This window comes from Haplochromis burtoni, unplaced genomic scaffold (genome assembly GCF_018398535.1).
Source record: "Haplochromis burtoni strain Fernald_Lab_line unplaced genomic scaffold, NCSU_Asbu1 Contig_37, whole genome shotgun sequence".
Classification (NCBI taxonomy): domain Eukaryota; kingdom Metazoa; phylum Chordata; class Actinopteri; order Cichliformes; family Cichlidae; genus Haplochromis; species Haplochromis burtoni.
In genome coordinates this window covers 194,103-215,098 of record NW_024582398.1, presented here as the reverse complement: position 1 = coordinate 215,098, position 20,996 = coordinate 194,103, and the positions used below count along the sequence as shown (strand labels likewise).

Genomic DNA, 20,996 nt, shown 5'->3' with positions numbered 1-20,996 from the left:
TTCCTCTACATGCTCGGTCAAGTTCACATCTTTGGTTTTCCTCCTGTGATTTCAGTCCAGCCATTCATTTACCAAGTAATTTATTCATACATTTTTTTGAAGCATCGCTCAATAGCATCTGACCCTGGTGCCCCATCATCCAACTCTCCCTTCCGAGACAGAGCACAAGTGTTCCCTCAAGAGTGAGGGAATGCGGGTCAGAGGCGGCGTTTACTTGGGGAGGAAGGAGAGGGGGGGGGGTGTGCACAATTTTCACATTGCGCCAGCGTTAAGCGGGTAATCATAATGTGATAGTGCTCTAGCTGCTGGGGTCATGTATGCTTATGAATGTTAAGGAGGACTGTTTTAAAGGCCTTCAAAATTACCCCTGATATCAAACACTGACCTTTTGTTGAGACTCCAACACACTATGATGATTAGAATTACAATGTGTGCAGTTTTTTTTGTTGTTGCCAAATCAGGGAACGCTAACCCCCCTTCAAACTTCCTTGTATTTATGTAAAAAAACTGTACATAGAAACAGATATTGACATATAGCTAGGTAGACACCTAGATAGCTAGAGGGATATGGATTTTAAACAATGTAACAAAAGTTGTAATAGTAGTTGGAAAGATATGCCCCATTAAACATCGACACATATTCACTGTCAACATGGGCGTTTACCAGAAGTAACTAAATGATCTCTCATTTGACACGGAGTGTCGGCACCGTCGCGAGGTTACCAATTAAGCTCCATGTGTCTTGAAAGTTTTACTCAACAGATCAAAACTCATGCTGCTATGTTGCACTTTAAATTAAAATACAAAGAGATTTATAGATCTATTTATAATATTCCGCATCACCTTGTTTTCTTTTTCTTTTTTTTCCCTTCACAGTAATCCCGCCTTCAAGTGCTATGAAACTGGGGCTTGGAAGTTAGAATACACAAGACTTTGTCACCAATGAAAACTTTCAGTTAACTCGACGAAGCACACTTCCAAAGGAGTTCAGCTCTTATCAGAGAGCAGGATAATTGTTGAAACAGGTGTAGATGTCGAAGTGTCAGCGTGCCGCTGTCTGTGTTCTGGTCCCTGAACCAACCTCTGCCTATGACTCCATCTCATAAGTCTTTCAGACAACCTTGGTGTGATTTCTTGACAAAAGCGCGCTCGCTCTCAAGGTGCACTCGAGAGCGATATAAAAAGGGACAAAGACAGAGCCTGAGAGAAGATAGGAGAAGAAATGGATTTCTTCTCTAATTATGCAAGAAAAAGAGACTTTGTGAAGATAAAGTTGGGTGACACAAGGGCATATTGAGGGACACACTCACTTTAGGAAGATTTTTCAAAGTGGGAGGCACAAATGGATGTTTGTGCTATAAGCTATTGCTGCTAATTGGTACAAACTTAATGAATGCAGGGTGCTGTGTGGAGACAGATGCTTTGTGCAATGTGGCAGATTTCAGTGGCTGCGCGTCTCTCTCCATCGCTGGAACATCAAGAAGAGGAGAACATTTGGCAGGTCACGAAATTATGCGAGGAAAAGGGGAAGCCCGGGAAAAAAAAAATGTAAACAGTTGTTTATTTTTTCGTTAATTTATGGGTGACTGTGTGTATGTGTACATTTGTGTGCGTGCGCGCGTGTGCGCTGAGCGTGAGAGTTAGCAGTTCTCAAGCGCTCGTCTATTTGTTTGAGCCCATCGCTTTTGTTTTGGCTTTCTTGCCTTGCCAGCTCTGTGGCTCTCAATTAGCGTGCAAGCCTCAGGGACCTAATTAACCAGTTCAATTAATAAATAATTTTCTTAAAAATCCCATACAAGCCATTCTGACATTTGTCAGCCACTCAGGAGCTGCTGTGTGTGTGTCTGTGAGAGAGAAAGAGAGAGGAAAGGAGGGGGAAAAGGACAGAATGATTAGCTTGTTTGCAAGCTCTGCTTATCCCCCAGGTGGCTTGATGCAGGGGACAGTGTGTGTGTTTGCATATGTGTGTGTGGCTGGATGGAGAGGGGCTTACTCACAGCGCTGGACCCCATAGCAGAGGAGGGCCCCCGTGACCTTTTATCGAGTGTCCAATCAATAATGTGCGAGCGTCCATCTCTTTGAGTTGCAGCTTGAGCCTGGGCTTCTGAAGGCCTGTGGCCAGCAGCAAAGCAGGATGGGAACAGGCTACACAGTGGGGCAAAAGAGTCCTTGGGGGGCCACGAGTGGAACAGAACCAACCGCCTCATGTCATTTACTCATAATGATGTCTTCCTTTGGTCGAAAAGGGAGGGGTGCATGGGATGGAGGAGGGGGCAGTGTCCCCCTCCTCCACTAGACACCGCAGATTCAGCCTCTCTCTTCCTTTGTCTGAATGGTGAAAGCATCCTCTTTGGTCTGTCACCGGGCTCTGTGATTAAGCAGCAGAAACAGACCCCAGCTTTTTTCACATTAGAATCCCATTTAGTGGTTCTTATCGCAGGCATCTATCCGGTCACATGTTGGGATGGAGTTATATTTCATTGTTTTGTGAACTGTAACGTATATTCCCTCGTGGGCACAATTGGACAGATGTGCTTGTTTAATTTGTAGCATTATCTCAAAACATCGACTTTACAGGATCCGGTTGTCACCGCCAAAGAGGCAGCGCTGATGGATCTGACTGTGTACCAGTGTTCATTAAACACACTCCAAACAGCCTTCAAACCGACTCTATTAGTGGCTGCCTCCAGAACAAGAGGCGCCTGAATGCAATTTTTGACCATGAAATGCTCTTTAAGCAGATGAACGAGACTTGAAAGATGAGCGGGACTTGAAGTTTCCTTTTTTTCCCCTTGAAAATGCCAGTGAGGAGTCAATCACTGGATATCAAAGCAGCGGGGACACGCACACAGACACACACGCAAGAAAATCCAGTGATAATAAAACGTAAGGCTTCCCACACCCACTGAAGCCCGCTAAGATGGCCATCACAAGTATGAGCGTCGACACAAAGAGCAGACATCGGCCTTTCAGCGAGCAGCTAGCTGTCGCTCTGCTTTAGCTGCAGGCATGCGACGACAGTTTGCGTGGAATCGAGATCCAGTTTTCCACGTAGCTGAGCAGGAAGAGACCAGAGACTTGTTCAAGATACTTGGCTGACCCACACTGCCTACAGCAGGCAACATATGGCTCCCTGGTCTGGCATTGTCTTGTTTATTATGTATGCTGCAATTTATTTCTGCACTGCTCTACTGAGAATACCCACACAAAATGAAGCTGCCTGACTAAGTGAGAAATATATTCTGGCAGCCAGATGAGATAAAAAAGTGAGTTAAATATACCAGCAGACAAATAACTATTAAAGTCTGCATGTTCATATTAAGCATCATCTGTGGTAGTCATTCCTTATCACAGCTGAGCTAGAGAGATTTCAGCCTATCGATCGGTAAAAGTAAGTGTGTGAAAGAGAGTATGAGTCAAAAGGGGATCTGAAGGTGGGCTGACAGATGCAATACACATGGAGGACCTAAAGATGGAGAGATCACGTTTGTTCTCTGTCAGGTTTGACCGAGGCCTTCTCTGCTCAGAGGTGACTGTTGCTCTTTCTGGTGCCCTCTAACACCCCCTTGGGATCCTTCCACTCAACTCCACTGCCTCCACTTTGATGCAAAAAAAAGAAGGGGGGTGGGGGGGGAGTTATTGTGTAAATATTTTGCTTGAGCATTTGAGCATCTTAATCTTCCATAAGGTGATCTTTGGAGTGGAGCAACATGGGGTGCTGATGTTCAGAGGAGCTCCCAGTTGTAGAAAGAAAGAGGGAGCGAAAGAGACAGAGAAGGGAGGGAGAGGAAGAAGAAGAAGGTCTGTGTACTTGCTGGAGTGCTGGGAGCTAGAGTTCACTACGGGGGCGTAAGTGTGTCAAGAAGAGCGCTTTTCCCCCATCCGCAAGCCCCGGGCCCTCTCCACAACATTAAAAAGCATAAACAGTCAATACTGAATGTAACTCAGAGAAAGAGCAAGAGAGGGAGCGTGGAAAAAAAAAGAAACAAGTACGAGAACGCAAGGGTGTTTCAAGCGTTACACAACATAGTGAGATCAGAGAAATGGAGGCTGGGCTATAGTGTATAGTTGCAAAGCTTTCTGATGGAGGAAGGGAGCCTCTCCAAGTGAATCATTCATTGCGGGCGGCAGGGGTGTAAATATGAAGGGGAGGGTTGAAGGAGAGCGGGATCAAGGAAATGCACACCTGGTGCAAGACAGGGGTCAGATTGGCCCTACACAAAAGGAAACGAAAGAGAAAAAGAGAATGAGTTGTTTGGCATACCTCTGTTTAGATAGCAGCAGTGCTTCTATCGGCGCGCTTGTGCAAAGCAGGACAGAATGGAGTAGGTAGAAGGTGCATATGGTGGTAGGCTGTCTGTGTCGATACACATGCTGAAAACACATGCTTTCTATGCCGATGAGAGGGAGGCTCGTCTTATTTATAAGGAAGAAAAAAAAAAGACTTTCAAACGTTCAACATTTTAGACTTCCAGTTTTGAGATGTGAGGGCTTGTTTATCTGTGGCACATTGTTCCTGCTCATAATCGCTCAAGAGTCTCAATCAGTCACTCCCTCTCTCTCCGTCTCTCACAAGTTTTTCAAACGACATCTCCCAAACACTCGACACCTGGCTGGCTGACTTCAGAGCCGAAATCAGCGGAGAAGTCTGTATGTCTCTGTGTTTCTTTTTTTTAATCATCCATTCAGTCGCTCCTCACATGTTCAAGCCTATGCATTCGGGGAGATCTTCCTCTATAGACAGATCATAAAGACTCAGAGCTTACTGGAAAGCAGGTGTGGGCAGGTTGGTACGTGACGGTATTGAGGACATGTGAATTGTTTGTATGTTTGAGATTAAAACCAGCCTCTGTTTTTATTTTTTCTTTAATTAACTAAAATGCTCACCATTCATTTTTAGCCCTAAAAGGAGATCTAAACTGTGAATACTAAAGGACGTGTCAGGTGAGAATTATTTAACAAGAAACTGTTTCTTTAAGAATAAAAAGTGCGTGTGGCATGTGTGTTTATTTTCAAGGTTCTCCACTTTATAGAGAACTTATGAACCGCTGCTTTCCTCTTAAAAACCAAGGACATTCAGACCACATGCTGTTTTTTTGTTGTTTTATTTCTCCTTGAGAGAATGTTCTCCTGGTTTATGGCCAAACAAAAGTTGCTTCAGTGCAAAGTACTGTTTGAGCCACTTCCCCTGCCAGAGCAAGACTCCATATTTTAAACATTTGGAGGAGGAAACAATATCTATGAAAAGTGTGAAATTTGATTTCTACCCCACGGAATAGGCCGTTTCCTTCTGTTGTCAAACAGAATGACTAAACATGCTCATTCACATGCTCCCATGGTAGGACGTTATTAATTTATCACTTCAGAGTTATCTGTGCTCTGTCTCTCACATGCACGCACACACACACACAAACACACACACACACACAAACACACACACACACACACTTTCGTACACGTTTGCTTCTTGATGATTGACAATGTGATAAATTTTATTTGAATATGGCTAACATGAATTATGTAACCATAGAGACTGGTGGCTTTGTTGCTTCCCTCTTGCTCTTCGCTTTTCCTCCAAGATAACATACAGTTGATAATTTACAGTAGAACACATTCTGAAACTATAAAGAAAGATATAGCGACAATGCCCCGCAGAGAACAAAACAGAGTGCTTCAGTGCAACCAGCCGAGCTGATTGTGAGAGTTGCAGAGGAGAGGAGAGCCGATGTTCATACTGTGGCAATGCTGCCATAAGATTAGGTGGTTGACACTTTGACACTGCTCTGATGGTAGCGATGAGGTCTCAGGGGAATGGGTTAGGCCAAGAGAAGAGAAAAAATAAACACAAATGAAAGGAGAAAAAAATCAGCACAGCACCCACGGTATCTGATGTTGATAGCTGTGGCGAAAGACAGTCTTTGAAAGGCTTGAGGGAAGTGACAATACAGTATGTTTTTTTCCTTGTTGATGCTCTTCCAGGCGGCTAACAAAAATACAAAAAAAAAGAAGAAGAAAAAAAACTCGTCTGATTGGTCTGAAAAGACTGTCAAATGTCAAGCAGTTATCAAACAGAAGACTTGTTTTCTTTTAAAAAGATACCAGCAGAAGGAAAAGCCTAACCTTTCAGCAAGTGAGTGGAAGTCACTCAACCCATCATGTGCGGTACTCTATACAAGCAAAAGCCCTCGCTCTTTACAAGGCTTACACTTTCCCCTCTGATTCAAATCCATAGCTGCTGACACAAGTTGTCGATGGCTGAAATAAATGGAACTCTAAAAATACCCGGTTCTGGGGAATTATTTATCGGTAGCTCACAACCGAGCAAAAGAAAAAAGAGGCCAAACTAACATTCACGCACAAAAAAGGGAGTTTTCTGTAGATGTGGGCACATAAAATTAAGTCATTTTACAGTAAGTAACCCACCCAGAACTCGTGTTTTCCCTCAATTCACGGTCACATTTAGATCTCAGATTTCAAGGTCCTTACTGCAGGTCCTTGCTCTTCCGTCTCATGTTTACATCTCAATAGGGCCCGTGCAGGATTTCACAGCACCGTCGACGACCCAGGCTGACAGAAACAGCTTGCTTAACACTGCACATACAGTTGTATTTCGGTGTTCCAGTTCCTGCAGCTGACGTTGTTCAACTCCCTTCACGCCGAGCCGCTCTTGCGTGAAAAGAGAGATGGGACGTTTTTTTTCTTTTTTTTGTCCTTGATTTTCAAAGCGCTGAGACTTGTTAATGCCCTCGTTTTTATGTAAACCACTGAATCAATCATCACCGCTCCATTGTACCGTTCAAACAAACTTCTGCACAACTTTCACATGAACCTGCGCTTCTGCTCTCATTATTTTTTGATTTTATTCGGAGGAAGTCTGCAGCTTTGTGCTCGCTGCACGGGGAGGTCAGAGATCAGGCTGGAGCTGGCAGCGATTCAGTGTCTTGCTCAAAGACACTCGAGCAGACTGGGTGCTCTGCTACTGTGGGCCCCGAGCTCAGCTACGCTGCCCTGCAACTCCAACACTGGCAGTTGATATGAATCTCAAAGACTGAATATTTTTATCCTAGACTTTTATTCTTGGGCTGTCTAGAGAGGCAGAGCGTAATCAGTGACTTTTATCTCAGAATAGGAAATTACAACATCCCTAGAAATGCTTAATCTGACCTGCAATTCAGCTACACAACAGCTCGAGTGAGGTAATTACCTAAGAAAGCAAACAGAAGCATCTTGCGTATCTGCCAAGTTTAAAAAAAGAATACTTTTTACTGGCGATGGAAATAGAGGTGAGGAAAATATCGGAGGCTTGTTGTCACACTCTTCTCCATCTATTAACTGGTGCATCACATCAGGTGAAGAGTTTTCTTCCTGAAGATGCTATTGTTAAGAATTGAGTTGACTCATATCCGTTATTCCAGTTATCAACACTCTAAAGAAAGAGGATTTTTGTATTCTTCCACCAGATCTTGGCACTATCGAGCTTTTATTTAAAGGGGAAAAAAACTACTGCAGACAAGGCCACAAGCATCACATCTTCAGTTTCAAACAAAGGTGAGTCCAGGACAAACTGTGTACTTTGGAATTTCTCTGCATTGAAGGGAGGTGAAAATGAACATTAATATGTACAGCTGGCTCTTTATATCACTCGTGCTGTGCTGCCTTTGGTGTCCTGTTGAGAGAGTGTCTAAGCAGTGTACCATCAATAGCAGGGAACAAACCCAAAGAAAATATCAAGTCTTTTTCCACAACTGCCTCCCTGCCTTGCTCTGCCTTAAGATTAATCTAATTTGGTCTTTATTGAGAAATGGGTAAGAGCAGTTTTGTTTTATTTATGTATGTTTTTTTTCCTCCTCTGCTCCTTTCCTTTGTTGCTTCTCCTCGGCTGCCTCTGACAAAAGACAACCAGCCTGCCAAGCCCGGTGTTGCTCTGGGACGGACCTGTCAATCACTCCTGACGGCACCCTGACAACATGTACGTTAAAATTTCAAACGGGACTCAAAGGCGGCGCGTGACAGCCGAGCCTTTGAAAGTGGCTGTAGCGCTCGGCGACAGCCAGAGGAGTACGGATGGAAAACAAACTAGAAAACAACAGTGCGGAGGGAAAAGAGAAATAGAGTCAGAGACTGAGAGGGAGAGGCGAGAGAGGAAAAAAACAAACCAAAAGTTAAAAGCAAAACAGTGAAGAATGTGGGTCTTGATGATGGGAACTGGCATTAGTTTCTCCCTTAGTGTATCGTTGTTTTTTAATTTGGTTGAAACTCCCCTGAGTGGAGCTTTCGGTCTTCCAGGGACTGTGCCGAGGGCCCGTTCTCTCCGCAGTCCAGGGACAGCAGCATCTCTCTCCTGCTCCTCCGAGGCCTCACTCAGATCAAGTCAAGCCTCACGTGCGTCTCGCTGCTACCCTTCAACGCAAAACAACTGTGCACCGATCTTAATAATATTCTTGATTCCACCTCGCATACATGCGCTTCATGGCTGCAATTAATTCCCAGTAGGAAAGAGAAAAACCAGCAGTTTTCACAAAGATAGGTATAGAATTTATAACTCTAAAACCTATAGTCTTCAATACCAACTAGAAAAAGGAGAACTCAATTTGGATTCTTTCCTTGCTATCCCAGAATGGCCAGGACAAAACACTTTTAAAGCAACATATCTGTGAAAACCTTTGCGGTTGCCATATGGAGTAAAATGCGCACGCACGAGCTTGAGGATGCACTTTTAAATGATCACCTGCCACAAAACAGAGAGAGAGAGCACCACCAGTCTCTTTACTGTGGCTAAATGAACAGTGTAAACGGTGTACGACACAAAAGGCCTGGGCTGTGCCAGACCCTATGGGAGAACTGCCATCTCTGCAGTCCTGCAGTTTGTGCACTGATCCTTCAGTCAGCATCCACATCTGCAGTTCAAAAACACACAGTGGCTTGAAACTGCTACAAAGCTAACTGTTCATTGTCTATCTGAGACTTTGTTTGACCATGCTGTGTGGGTGTGTGTGCGCACACAAGTGTGTGCCCGTCTAGTCAAAGTTTGTTTGAAACTAGCATTGTAAAACCAACTCTAGAGCGTGTGTGTTTGTGTGTACAGCGTGTGTGTTTGACTTCTACAAACAAGTGGACAAGCAGTGTGTGTGCTGAGGGACACGGGTCATGTCAGCCTGTTAGTGCTTTTATAAAGTTCTCCCCTGGTGGAGCCATGTTGGACCACTGATAGGCGTCAGTACAGACACGAGTCGTGGCACTGACTTACACGGAGCCGTACCACATGAAATTGTGCCATTGTCTAACTCGTGTCTATATACATGTGAGTCCAAGCTTACCTACTAATGTATAGATGCAAGCAAACAAACACACATCGAAGCAGCTCTGAGATATGGCTGTTGTATAAAGGACTTAAAAACAGCCACCAGGCAGCCAGATAATGCTTTAGCTTCCAGTGCCCTCTAGTGCTTGGAGCTGATTGGCAAATATCTTCTGAAACTGGCCAACTATCAAGACAAACTGAGCCCCACTGAAAAGTCCCAGTATAACAGAAAAACAAATCTGTATGTGTCTATAGATTTAATAGTAAAGTTTGAAAATATGTAGTCTTTTAGTGGATAAGAACAAAGAAGCAGCTATTGGAAATTTCCTAATAAGTACACTGGCATTAATACAGGGAGTAAAGCAGAGTTTTCAAATAACAATAAATATATGTATAAATATGTTCGCTGTGCAATAATATAAAATCGAATTATCACGTTTCAGGAAAACAACTGATTATTAATAGATTCAGATCATGAAGCAATCAATCTGGTTGTTAGTGTGTAAAATATTCTTAAACTTTAAAATAATCATTTCTTTCTTTCATTTCTTTCTTACTAAATTGCTGCTACTAATAAATGTTTGTCTAAAAATGATTTGGAAATTTTAAATCAAAACCAGTTTAAAAAATATACAATGTTATTTAAACGAAAAAAGGCTGTTTCATCTGTTCACTTTGTGATATTGATCTAATTTTTTTAAAAATCACATAGCTTTTAGTTTGTATTTACCTTTCTAAAAGGTCAGATTTGGGGCTTTTTTGGGGGATTTGACATTAGAACATAAAATAATCGAAATAAGCTCTCACTTTCTTTTACATGATAAGGTGGGAAAATCTTGAAATCAAATGAGCCAAAATCTTGTTTAGATTTCAGTAACTTAAATGCTTCTCAAAGCTGGGATGTAGGCAGTAACATAATAATACACATAAAATAAAAAGGCTTTATTAGCTATAACAGTTTGTTTAAACTGAGAGTGATAGAAGCGAGTCATCTAGGACTTTAGGTTATTTTAAACCATGGGCCCGTAAGCATACGCGTGAGTCGCGACAGAAAATAGACCCTGTTATTATGCTCTTTGTGTCTACTATCAGTGCTTGCCGCGCTCGACAACACACACACGACACACACACACACATCACTACACACCACACACACACACACACACACACACACACACACACAACAAACACACACACAAAAGTCTCTAAAAAAATATCTCAAAAAGATATATAAAAATGTAATATTGTTTGCTTAATCATGAAACTCATAGTTTTATTGTTTCTCTTTATAGCTTTATTATAGAGTTAAATAGTTATAATACACTTAAATCTCCCTTTTTGTCTTCAATTTCTTTATTCCTTCAAATGATTGAATTCCCTCACCTTTCCTCATTTTTGACACATTTGACATGTAAATATAGTCAATTATACTAAGGTCAGGTGGGCCAGTCACTTTACAGCAACTGGATCCTCCACGTGAAGATATTAACGTAGTTTTATATATACTGCCTAATTTAATATAGTAATGACAGGGTTTAGTAAATGATATGCATGCATTTTTGTGCATGCACGACAAAGCTGGCAGAGGTGGGATTTGAGAGGCACCTCAAAGGTATGATTATCCTGAGTGTCTCTGCTCAATAATGTTACCTGCTGGGACAGCAGCACTGCTCCTCTAAATAAATTGCAAGTGGCCTTGGGCAATAAGAGGAACCCTCCTTTGATCTGCCTGACTGCCAACGAGGAAAATGTGCAGGCAGTCAATCAAGCTCTTAAGGCTTTGCAACAATGAAGCTGACCCCACTTTATTATTTATTTTCTAAATTGATGTATTTCATTATCACAAGGTGTCTACTTGGTGGGGTAGTGGGGTGGGGGTGGGGTGGGGTGGAGGAGAGAGTGTGTGTGTGGGGGGGGGCAACATGATCAATAATTGATATGCGGTGTGAAAAAGCTGATTTGCTGCCTCTCCTCTGGTGCACTTGTCACTAGCTGTTGTCAGAACACATTTGCTTTGATGACAAATTTGAAGAAGTGAACAACAGCATCACATCTTATTATAAATTTAGTGAGTTGGTGAAAGGCACGGGGCCCTTCTCGCTGAGGCTCTGTTTGTTCAGGGCGCTCTGGAGGAATGACTACCAAGCTCTGAGGTGAGTTACAGTCTTGTAAGCAAAGAGATGAGAGGGGGGTTGAACTTTTTTGTCATGTGTCAGTAAACAGCGTGACTTGTTTGAAAGGCACCTGGATTACAGGGTGAAAAGTTGCTCTTTAAACCTTTAAAGCTCTGGGATACGGGAGACACGCCACGTCAAAAACAAAGTGTGAAGATGAGGAGTGAGAGCAACTAAAAGCCATCACTCCCCAAAGTGCGTCTGCTGAGAGACGAAGGAGTCGTCCTGCTTTTCACAGAGTTTGGGTCATGGCTGAGCATCTCAAACTGATCTCGTCAAATAAAGAAAGATGCTCGGTTCATTCGATCGGCACAGATTTGTAAAAAAACAAACAAACAAAGAACAAATATACAGATAAGGGAAATCAAACACTGAAGAGTGCTGCGAATAACCTCTAAGCTTAAATTTAATGTGTAAGCACAACACAGAAAGGAAGATCTGACATAGAGGTTGGAAAGTGTGGCCCAGGTATGAGAAAACTGCCACAGCAGATAAAACAGAAGGTCATAAAAAGTCATAAAAAGGTATAAACTAACATTAACAGTTGTATCTTTCTAATCACCTGTGGGCCATCAGCATCGCACTAAAACAAAATCTTTATGGTGATTTCATTGCTAAGAGAAGTTCTTAATTAGCCTACATATATTTTTTTAATTACATGTAGAGTCTGAAGATTTACTGCAAACTTTAAAACTAAATCCTGATGGAGAACAGTTCAACACAAAATCTCAGAGAAAGGAAAACAAACATATCAACAATTCAACATAATTGACAGCTGCATCCATTTGCTCATTCCAAGCCCCCGGCCCCTCCCTCCTCTCCTGCTTTTCCACTCTGTTCTTCCAACACCATTTCCTCTTTTAATTATCCCCCAGCAAAAAAGATGGAGCACATCAGACGCATCGCGGTAAATCCTGGGCCTGGCACGGGCTCACAGTGGCTCCTGCGTCTGGCAATCCCGATAGAGCCTGTGCGCTGGCAGTGACAAGACAGGGAGGATGCCTGGAGATTTTCTGACAGAAAGAATGGAGAGGATGATCTCTCAGCAAAAGAGAGGTCCTCATTCTACTCCCGGCGTGGGAGGCTTTTTGGCAAGCGCTTTCCCATCATACCACATTTTCAGCACCAGATTAGCCAGTTCTCAGGAGCAAAACTCACATAGAACCCTTGTTTACACCTCAGTACATAGTGTTTTTGTAATGACTGCACACTGCACACAAGCACGGCTGCTCTCCTATCTCCACCAGCAACATTTTAGGGGTGACACTTATTGTATGTATCAGGGTCAGAGAGACTATTGTCTGGATTAAGGGAATATGATTTGTTTCATACTGAAAGAAGTCTCCTCTGACCAAAAAAACTGTGTTTTACTGACTGAATTGCTCATTCAGATTCTAATTAGGTATCAGCAACACGAATGGGTTTTGCTTTGGGAAGCCAGATAGATGAAAAAGGTTGCAAGTTAACTAGTGTTGGGCTGCTATCTGTCAGAGTTTCTCCTCTATTCGTGGAGTGTGCATCAATCACTGAGGTCCCCAACTGACAGTCGTTCTGTGGGCTAATAGTGTCGTCATCTCCCATGCGATTACACAGATTGCGCAACGAGATCCTCGGACACAATGGAGCAGCGAATACAGCCCCCCCGTCTCCACCCCCATTCTGTTCCCCTCTACTTTCCTTTTCTTCCATCATTCTAAGATGAAGAGTGGAAAGCTCCGCAGCGGGTAGCTTTCTTCTCCTCCGGGGGGAACTAAGAAAGCAGGCAAGGGTCTCTGTGATGTTAGTTTCCCTTCAGGGTGGGGAGGAGATGTCTTGTAGCACAGCTAAAGATGATCATTTGAGAGCCCGTGAAACAAGGTGCCAAAGAGACATGGCGAGGTCCCGACTAATGAGTTAGGGTTAGCTGATGTTCCTCAATGATGAAAATGAGAACAATGACAGTAATGACAGTGGCAATCACTTTTTTCCCTCAGTTTAGACACTGTATTGCACCACAGTTACACGCTTCTCTCTGCAAATAGGTCAGGGGTCAGGCTTAGCTGTAGCCCAACTCAAAGACACCTCAGCACAAACAAAGAATAAATTCTAACAAATGCATCACGGTCTTAGAGCTTAAACGAGCATTTGACGGAGTACAATTTCTTGCCCTCTTGCAGCTAAAAAGGCTTTACGTTTAATTAGCGTGATGAAAGAAATGATTAATCTGTGAACATATGAGAAAAATCTAAACATGTTTCTTATGCATTCCGATAAAAACCTTTCTCCCAAAGTAAACATTTGCTCCAGAAACTCACAAAACAAAACAACATCCCATCTGATAATCTGCCACAATTACGCTACACAGCATGATGAAAGGATATCAATGGTCTACTTATGTCACAGAAAAAGAGAGGAGCTTCAAACATGAAACCTATTGAAGCCTATGAGAGTTTCGAGTCGATCAGTGATCAAAGGAGCAAAAGCTTATCAGTGCCGTTTCTTAGCATTGAAATAGTGTCATGTGGCTTTGGATATACTACCAGGGTAGGAGTGTTTATGCCTAGAAACATAATGGCTATTGTGTTTTCTGAAAACATTAGCCCTTTTTTTTTTCCAGAGTTAAAGCTGTAAAAAGCATACAGAGTGGAGAGGGGGCACGAGCTCTTTATCCCCATGAAAGGCTAAAGGATGGAACTGACCTTTCTGGCATCAGCTGGGCTTTGGGAGCACAATACATGGCGGCAACTCTTTCTGGCCTTTTCCCCTTCGGCTCTGGGCTATGCTTACAAGCCAAAGACTCAAGTCCAAACATCTATCATTTTATACAAAGACTCAAACGCACACATGCCCCGAACCCCTTCTTTTATATCATAAAAACACACACACACATACAAAAACAGACACACACTGAGCAGTCCTGTCTGTTCATCTGCAAACAGACCAGTCCCGTCTGACATCACAGTACAACTGCAGGCTATGGATGCAAAAAGAGACAACAAATCACTTTAGATTACATCAACTCAAAAGCCCAACTCAGTATCAACATCAACTCCCTTTAATGGAAACTGAGCAACAGTTAAATTAGAAGCTAAACCTCGTCGGTAATGCCCCGATCTAAACTTGAGCTGGGACCGGATGAAAAGCGACTGTTACAATGTGACATCCAAGCAAGACAAAATGAAAAGCATGACCTCATTGAGTACAACTTCAGCGAGTGCTCCGCAAAAATGACCTGAGCTGCTGTACACTTTAGACGCTTTGTTGTCAGGGGGGCCTCACACCCAAAGAGCCTTTGTGTTATATTTGAAAAGGCTACATCACAAGGTCATGGCGGAACAGGGGTCACGCAAATACAGAATAGCACTTGTGTGGTGGTCATTTTTGTGAGCGAGGGGGGGTTGCCAATTCTATAGGTAAACTCTAGCAGTTTGGAGATAAGTTACCCATAGGATATGAGACAAAAGAGAACAGTAGCTGGCATCTGAAAAGGTAAAGATAGTAGTCCCCAATGTGTCAGAGGCCTCATGTCAGGCAGGAGAGTATAAAAGGACCTCTAAGTGTGTCTAACTCTACGGTGCGCAAACATCCACAGTCCTACAACCATGGGAAAGGTATGAGCTCACCTGCAGTAAGGCAACAGCTTTGGACAGGTGGTGAAGGAGAAAATAGCATTAATTGAAAACATGCAGTCATGTATAGGAAGGAGATTCAGTGAAGGAGAAGACAGGGCAGCAGAAATACTCTTTTGTCTTTGTTTTGATGTGTTTGGATGGGACAAGCAGAAACCCCCCCCCCGCTCAAACAGTGGTTTTAGTTACCTTATTTTTCATCTGTTAAGCAGTGCAAATAAATGTGTAAAGAAGTGTAGAGGGTTGGTAAAGAGAGCCTATTCACGAGTCTATGAGATAGCATTTCTTTATGCCGAACATAAACTGTATTCTCTCTCTCTCCCTTCTCTCCTCAAGATCGTCTTCTACGAGGGCCGCAACTTCCAGGGCCGCCACTGGGAGTGCAGCAGTGACTGCATGGACACCTTTAGGCACTTCAACTACTGCAACTCCCTCCGTGTCAGCGGCGGCCACTGCGTGCTCTACGAGAAACCTCACTACATGGGATACCAGTACATTCTCAGCCCTGGCGAGTACCCTGACTACCACTGGTGGATGGGCTTCAACAACTGCATCCGCTCCTGCCAGATGTTCCCTCCTGTAAGTCAATCAAACAGACAGATAGAATTGGTAGCACCCTCCCACCCTCCCACCCCCCGCTACACTCACCTTGTACATCAAAAGCTGCTTTGGATATGGATGTCAATCACTGGCTTTTTGATGTCATTTACAGATACTCACACAGGTCATAGCATAAAAGTCTCTGCTGCAAGGCCCACAAAGGAGACCGAGTCAGCCTTTAAAAAGAATATGACATACCCCCCATAAGACTTGGTGCCTTCACTCTAATTCTGTTTGTCACATTGAGTGTTTCTGGCAGTTCAGGGAGGAGGAAAAAAACTAATTCTGTCATGCTCCGAAAGAGTTGTTGCTCAATCTCGTTTGTAGTTAAAGAAACCGAGTAGTGCGAGTACTGAATTAAAAAGTTAGCTCGTTGTGGGAAGAGTTCTCTAGAGATTACACCTATTGAAAATAACATAATAGTCATGATTACCCTGTTTTCTTTCACAATGCAGTATAGGGGATCCTACAGGATGAGGATCTACAACAGGCCAGACATGATGGGACACTCAATGGAGTTTATGGATGACTGCCCTAACGTGTATGACCGCTTCCGCTACCGTGACATTTTCTCCTGCAACATCATGGAGGGTTACTGGATCTTCTACGAGCACCCCAACTACAGGGGACGCCAGTATTTCCTTCGCCCTGGAGAGTACAGGGCCTGTGGCGACTGGGGCTGCCACAATCCCATGGTGGGCTCATTCAGGAGAATGAGGACTCTCATGTAAACTGCACCCGTGTGCATCTCAAATGAACATTAAACACAAAACTTTAAAATAATGATGTCCTTTGTGAGCTTTCTTTTTTGAACGTAGACATGAATGCAACGTGCAGTGACACTCTAGCAAGGCAGCATATTTGCTTCCTGATTATATTCAACCAACAAAGGCTGCTGCTTGAATGGGTTTAAAATACAAGTCAGATCTCAGACTGTTTGCTGCTCTGTCTAGCTTCACAGTCTGCATGCAGGTTTCAAACATTCATGCCATTAAAGGCAGATGTTTGCAACTCTTATTGTAGGCCTTTGAGAAAATGCAGTTGGACAGTATTTTCCATAGACAGACAGAGCTTTGACAGAGACAAAGCGGCTGCGGTGGCTCAACAGTGCCATAGTGTTGTGAAGTCTATAGAGCGCACTGTGCTGACACGACAAAGCTTTGTTTCACTATTGCAAAGCCCTGATCTAAGCAGGGTCTATAAAGAGGTCTGGGAGAGCCCCGCATCTGGTCTGGTCTGAACTTAACGCAGTTACAATGGGCAAGGTAAGGAAGAAATTTAACAAATGTAATGTTTCACTGATATTTGATGTGCGGTATACCGATTTGTGTAGTAAATATAGTGCTTTACAAATTTGTTAGATCACCTGTTATATATATATAAAGGAAAACACAAATATTTAAAAAGCATATTTTTATTTATTAGGAAATACCAAACTGAATTCACTTTTTCCCACTGGACTTCAAGCATAACATTTAACCACTAAAACAAAAGTTTATTTTCAGGAATGCAAGTAAATACCTATAATTTGGTAAAAAAATAAGACTTAATTTGGCTTTTTAGTAAGACTGTAGATTTAAAAATTAATGGAGAATAACAATAACTATATTTTAGCATTAAAAATATCATTTTATCATTACCAACACTGCCAATTTAGGGTAGCTGTGACAAAAAACTGACTTTGAGTCGTGATCTAATATATTTGTTAAGCACTATAGATAAATAATTAAGTTGAACTAATATATTCTGATAACGAGCAGTAAAAATATATACATCTTTTGGTCATATGAAACGTAAAAGACCTTTAAAGAGTAACAACGTATCGCTCTCTGGGTTAAACATACCATTAGTTCTTTAGGACTATTTACCATATTTACATAACCTATAAATTAATGTAAGAAATGCTAAAAGTGCAGGGAAATGTAATTCTTCTCTCAAGGATAGTAGAAGCCTCAAATATTTAACTGATCTTATAGTCCTATTTCCTGTGAAAACAGACAAAGAACTTGTGAAAAGTATTACACAGTTCATTCATTAAAATGTACCAAATGCTATACTTTATTTTATTCGGCTTTGCTTCTAGCACATCTTTTGGGACTTTTTTGTACTCCCTTAAGCTTATCTTTTTTTCAAATTTCTCCACTTACAAATGTTCTACTCAGAAACTTTTGTTAGATAAAACTAACTTTAAAAGTCTGGCTCAGAATACTGAACAGTGAACACTAAGCGTTCATGTTATTAGTGTTTAAGAGCCTGAAAACCTGACAGGTAACTACACGGTTACATTTTTGCAGTGGTCTTTGGAACATCTCTGTGGTGATACACTAATGCTGAGCCATCTGTTCTGTGCAGATTATCTTCTATGAAGACAGGAACTTCCAGGGTCGTCACTACGAGTGCAGTACTGACTGCCCCGAGATGCAAAACTACTTCAGCCGTTGTAACTCGATAAGAGTTGAGAGCGGTTGCTGGGTGGCCTACGAAAAGCCAAATTATGGCGGCTACCAGTACATGCTGCACAAGGGAGAGTACCCCGACTACCAGCGCTGGGCAGGCTTCAATGACTGTATCCGCTCCTGTCGTATGGTGCCTCCTGTGAGTTTAAACTCATTTTCTCTTCAGGATCATTTGGTTCTTATGTCTACTGCTGTTACTTGAAGCATCAATGCCAGTAGCCAGGATTATTTTAACACATCTCGAAGTGTAGACTGGGTAACTAGTCAGGATAATTTATCCTGGCTGACTGCAACAAAAAAGACATTTTTACCTTAATTTGTGGTATTATCTTTATTCTCTTATTTCTTCCCTAGTATAATGGGAACTACAGGATGAAGATCTTCGAGCGATCTGACTTTGGCGGTCAAAACATGGAGCTAATGGAAGACTGCCCAGACCTGAACGAGCGTTTCCACACCCGTGATATCTCCTCCGTCAATGTCATGGAGGGCTACTGGATGCTGCACGAACACCCCAACTATAGGGGACGCCAGTACTTCTTGCGTCCTGGAGAATACAGGAGGCACAGCGAGTGGGGAAGCGCCAGTCCCACCATTGGCTCTCTGAGACGTGTCACTGAGCTCAACTGATTCCCATTACTTTTATTTTTAACCCTTATTTAATCCCATCATTAAGAATACCACCCTTTTGTTCCCTTAATGGCTGTACTGTTTCAGTGTGGTCTCAACACTGTGATGTTCAAACCTGAAATCATACATTTTAATGATGCGGGTTTGGATGCGTCGGATGTTGGGGTTCCCGTTTTATTGCTTTGCATTGTTGGGTAAAATTACTACCCAACTTAGTGCTCAAGCAATGCTTTGGTCGTTCCATAGCAGAATGTTTTGCCTCGCCGGTCCCTAACCTCCTGTCCTCCTGGAATCACAATAAATGAAAACTTGATGAAAGTCAACTAAAGGAAGCCTTTGTTAATTTTCTATTGACTGCTACAGCTGTCACTGTCAAAAGATCAGGGGGATATAGCTTGTCATAAATCTGAGGGGTATTTTTCTCTTTAATATGGTGATTGAACTTTAGTTTCATCAGGCCACAGAGTTAGACACTGTAGTGGAATCACTGAGGTCCTAACAATACCAAGAGTTTCTACAGTTTTTCGTGATATTACAGATCCACATACACAAAGAAAAATTATCAAGGAAACAGAAGCTTATTCTTTGAAGTTCACTATTAAAGACCATAAAAAAGGGTATCTGAGGATGGGCATGTTGGAGTCTTTATGAGATCACATGGTACAGAGTAAGCGCTTTGGGTCCATGAAAGATGCCCATATTAGATCCACATCACAAGGCCAGTGCCAACTCAAAGAGTTGGAGTCAAAGTGGCCTGGTATTAGCCCCGAGCATCAAGCTCTCTCAGAACAAAAAACAAAACCCAGTCCATATCCCTGCTCATGCATTTTTCATCAGCCCAAGATACTGAACCCTTTCAGAACTAAATATCAATTATTGAAATTGTTAATTAGACACTACGTAATTGGCAAAGATACACATGAATAAATAACACTGACCATTAATTATTGATTCAAAAAAAATTGAACCCCAGCAGAGAGTGCATTTGAGAATCTCTTAAGATCAAGCACAACAAGAAATATGAGTTTTGGCCTTGAGTAATGTCCAATTAAAGGACTGTCAGCTTTGCTGTTCAAGTCCAGTGATTTGCCCTTATCATATTTTTTTTTATATCTGTGGACAACAATGCCCAGCAGACAACACAACATCAACAGAGTGCAACATGGGATCTGATCACCCGGGGTCTCAGGGCAAAGCCAGATAAGAGATGAGAGGAAATCTTACAGGCTGCCTAGCCTGACACATAACTGGAAGTTAATCCGAGGTCAAAAGGAACATCGACATCAGATATTTACAAAATTCAGTAAGGAAAGCATTTCAGGCATACATAGAACTACAGAAATAGCTCTGCATATAATGTTGCAGTTAAAAAAAAAGGGTGCATGCTAACCCCCCCTCCCCAAAACAAACAAACCCAAAACAATCATGCAAACAAACAAACAAAAAATAAATACTGCAAATGATCTTGCATAATATTCCATATAGTAAATTTTACTTCACTGTCCACTTTTAACATAACTGAAAAATCTACTTGGTAGATAAGGACAAAAGTTACAATACTTTCTCTATTTTTCTATATTTTCATCCATCCTTTTTCTTCCACTTTTCCAGTTCAGCGATATCACAGTATTTTCATTGTTGGTCATCCCAATATTTCTTCCTTTGAAAGCTTCAACCAAGTCAAAGCTTGAATTCAAAAACAAACCATACTGTGGAAAAATTTCAACCAGGCATCTGTAAAATACAAGGGCAAAGTTTTATCCATCCATGCATTCTTTGCCACTTATTTGGGTTTGGGTCGTAGGGGCAGCAGTCAAACTAGAGATTTATGCTTCAGTGGGAAATCTAAACCGTAGGTATGTTATAACTGCAAACCCTCTGGGCACCCTACTGCCTGATTTAAACTCCTTGGGTGAATCTTTGCAGAATCTACGATGTAACCTACACAGTCAGGCTGACCAAGCCAATCAGACCCTTTCTACAGCCTGACAGCTCCTTTGACTTCCAGTGTGACTGGGATTACTGCTACAATTGGCACCAGTTATCTTGCAGCTGCAGCTCCTGATGACACGATCACAAACCTCGATTACTGACTTGCACCTTAGCGTGTCTTGCTGCAATGTGCACTAATTGACATCTTATGCTTGATCAGTAATGGAAGGCAGTAACTCCCTAATCATACCCTGAAGTCAATCAGCAAGACAACGAAATCCCCACATTAAACACT

General features: G+C 42.3%; 2 protein-coding genes across 2 annotated transcripts; both read left to right on the top strand.

Annotated features, from left to right (window-relative positions):
• Positions 1 to 14,918: 14,918 nt before the first annotated feature.
• crygmxl2 (crystallin, gamma MX, like 2) lies at positions 14,919 to 16,466 on the top strand. Its single transcript, XM_005919660.2, has 3 exons — positions 14,919 to 15,065; positions 15,420 to 15,662; positions 16,139 to 16,466. Exons 1-3 carry the CDS (start codon positions 15,057 to 15,059, stop codon positions 16,412 to 16,414), a joined length of 528 nt encoding a protein of 175 aa, XP_005919722.1. The 5' UTR covers positions 14,919 to 15,056; the 3' UTR covers positions 16,415 to 16,466.
• A 374-nt stretch (positions 16,467 to 16,840) lies between these two features.
• On the top strand, positions 16,841 to 19,092 carry crygmx (crystallin, gamma MX). Its single transcript, XM_005919661.2, has 3 exons — positions 16,841 to 16,948; positions 18,036 to 18,278; positions 18,494 to 19,092. Exons 1-3 carry the CDS (start codon positions 16,940 to 16,942, stop codon positions 18,767 to 18,769), a joined length of 528 nt encoding a protein of 175 aa, XP_005919723.1. The 5' UTR covers positions 16,841 to 16,939; the 3' UTR covers positions 18,770 to 19,092.
• Positions 19,093 to 20,996: the final 1,904 nt, after the last annotated feature.

Excerpts from the sequence above, each read along its gene's own strand:
- crygmxl2 (XM_005919660.2), top strand. Across the intron at positions 15,663-16,138 it reads CCTGCCAGATGTTCCCTCCT|TATAGGGGATCCTACAGGAT; the intron begins GTAAGTCAATCA and ends TTCACAATGCAG.
- crygmx (XM_005919661.2), top strand. Across the intron at positions 18,279-18,493 it reads CCTGTCGTATGGTGCCTCCT|TATAATGGGAACTACAGGAT; the intron begins GTGAGTTTAAAC and ends TTTCTTCCCTAG.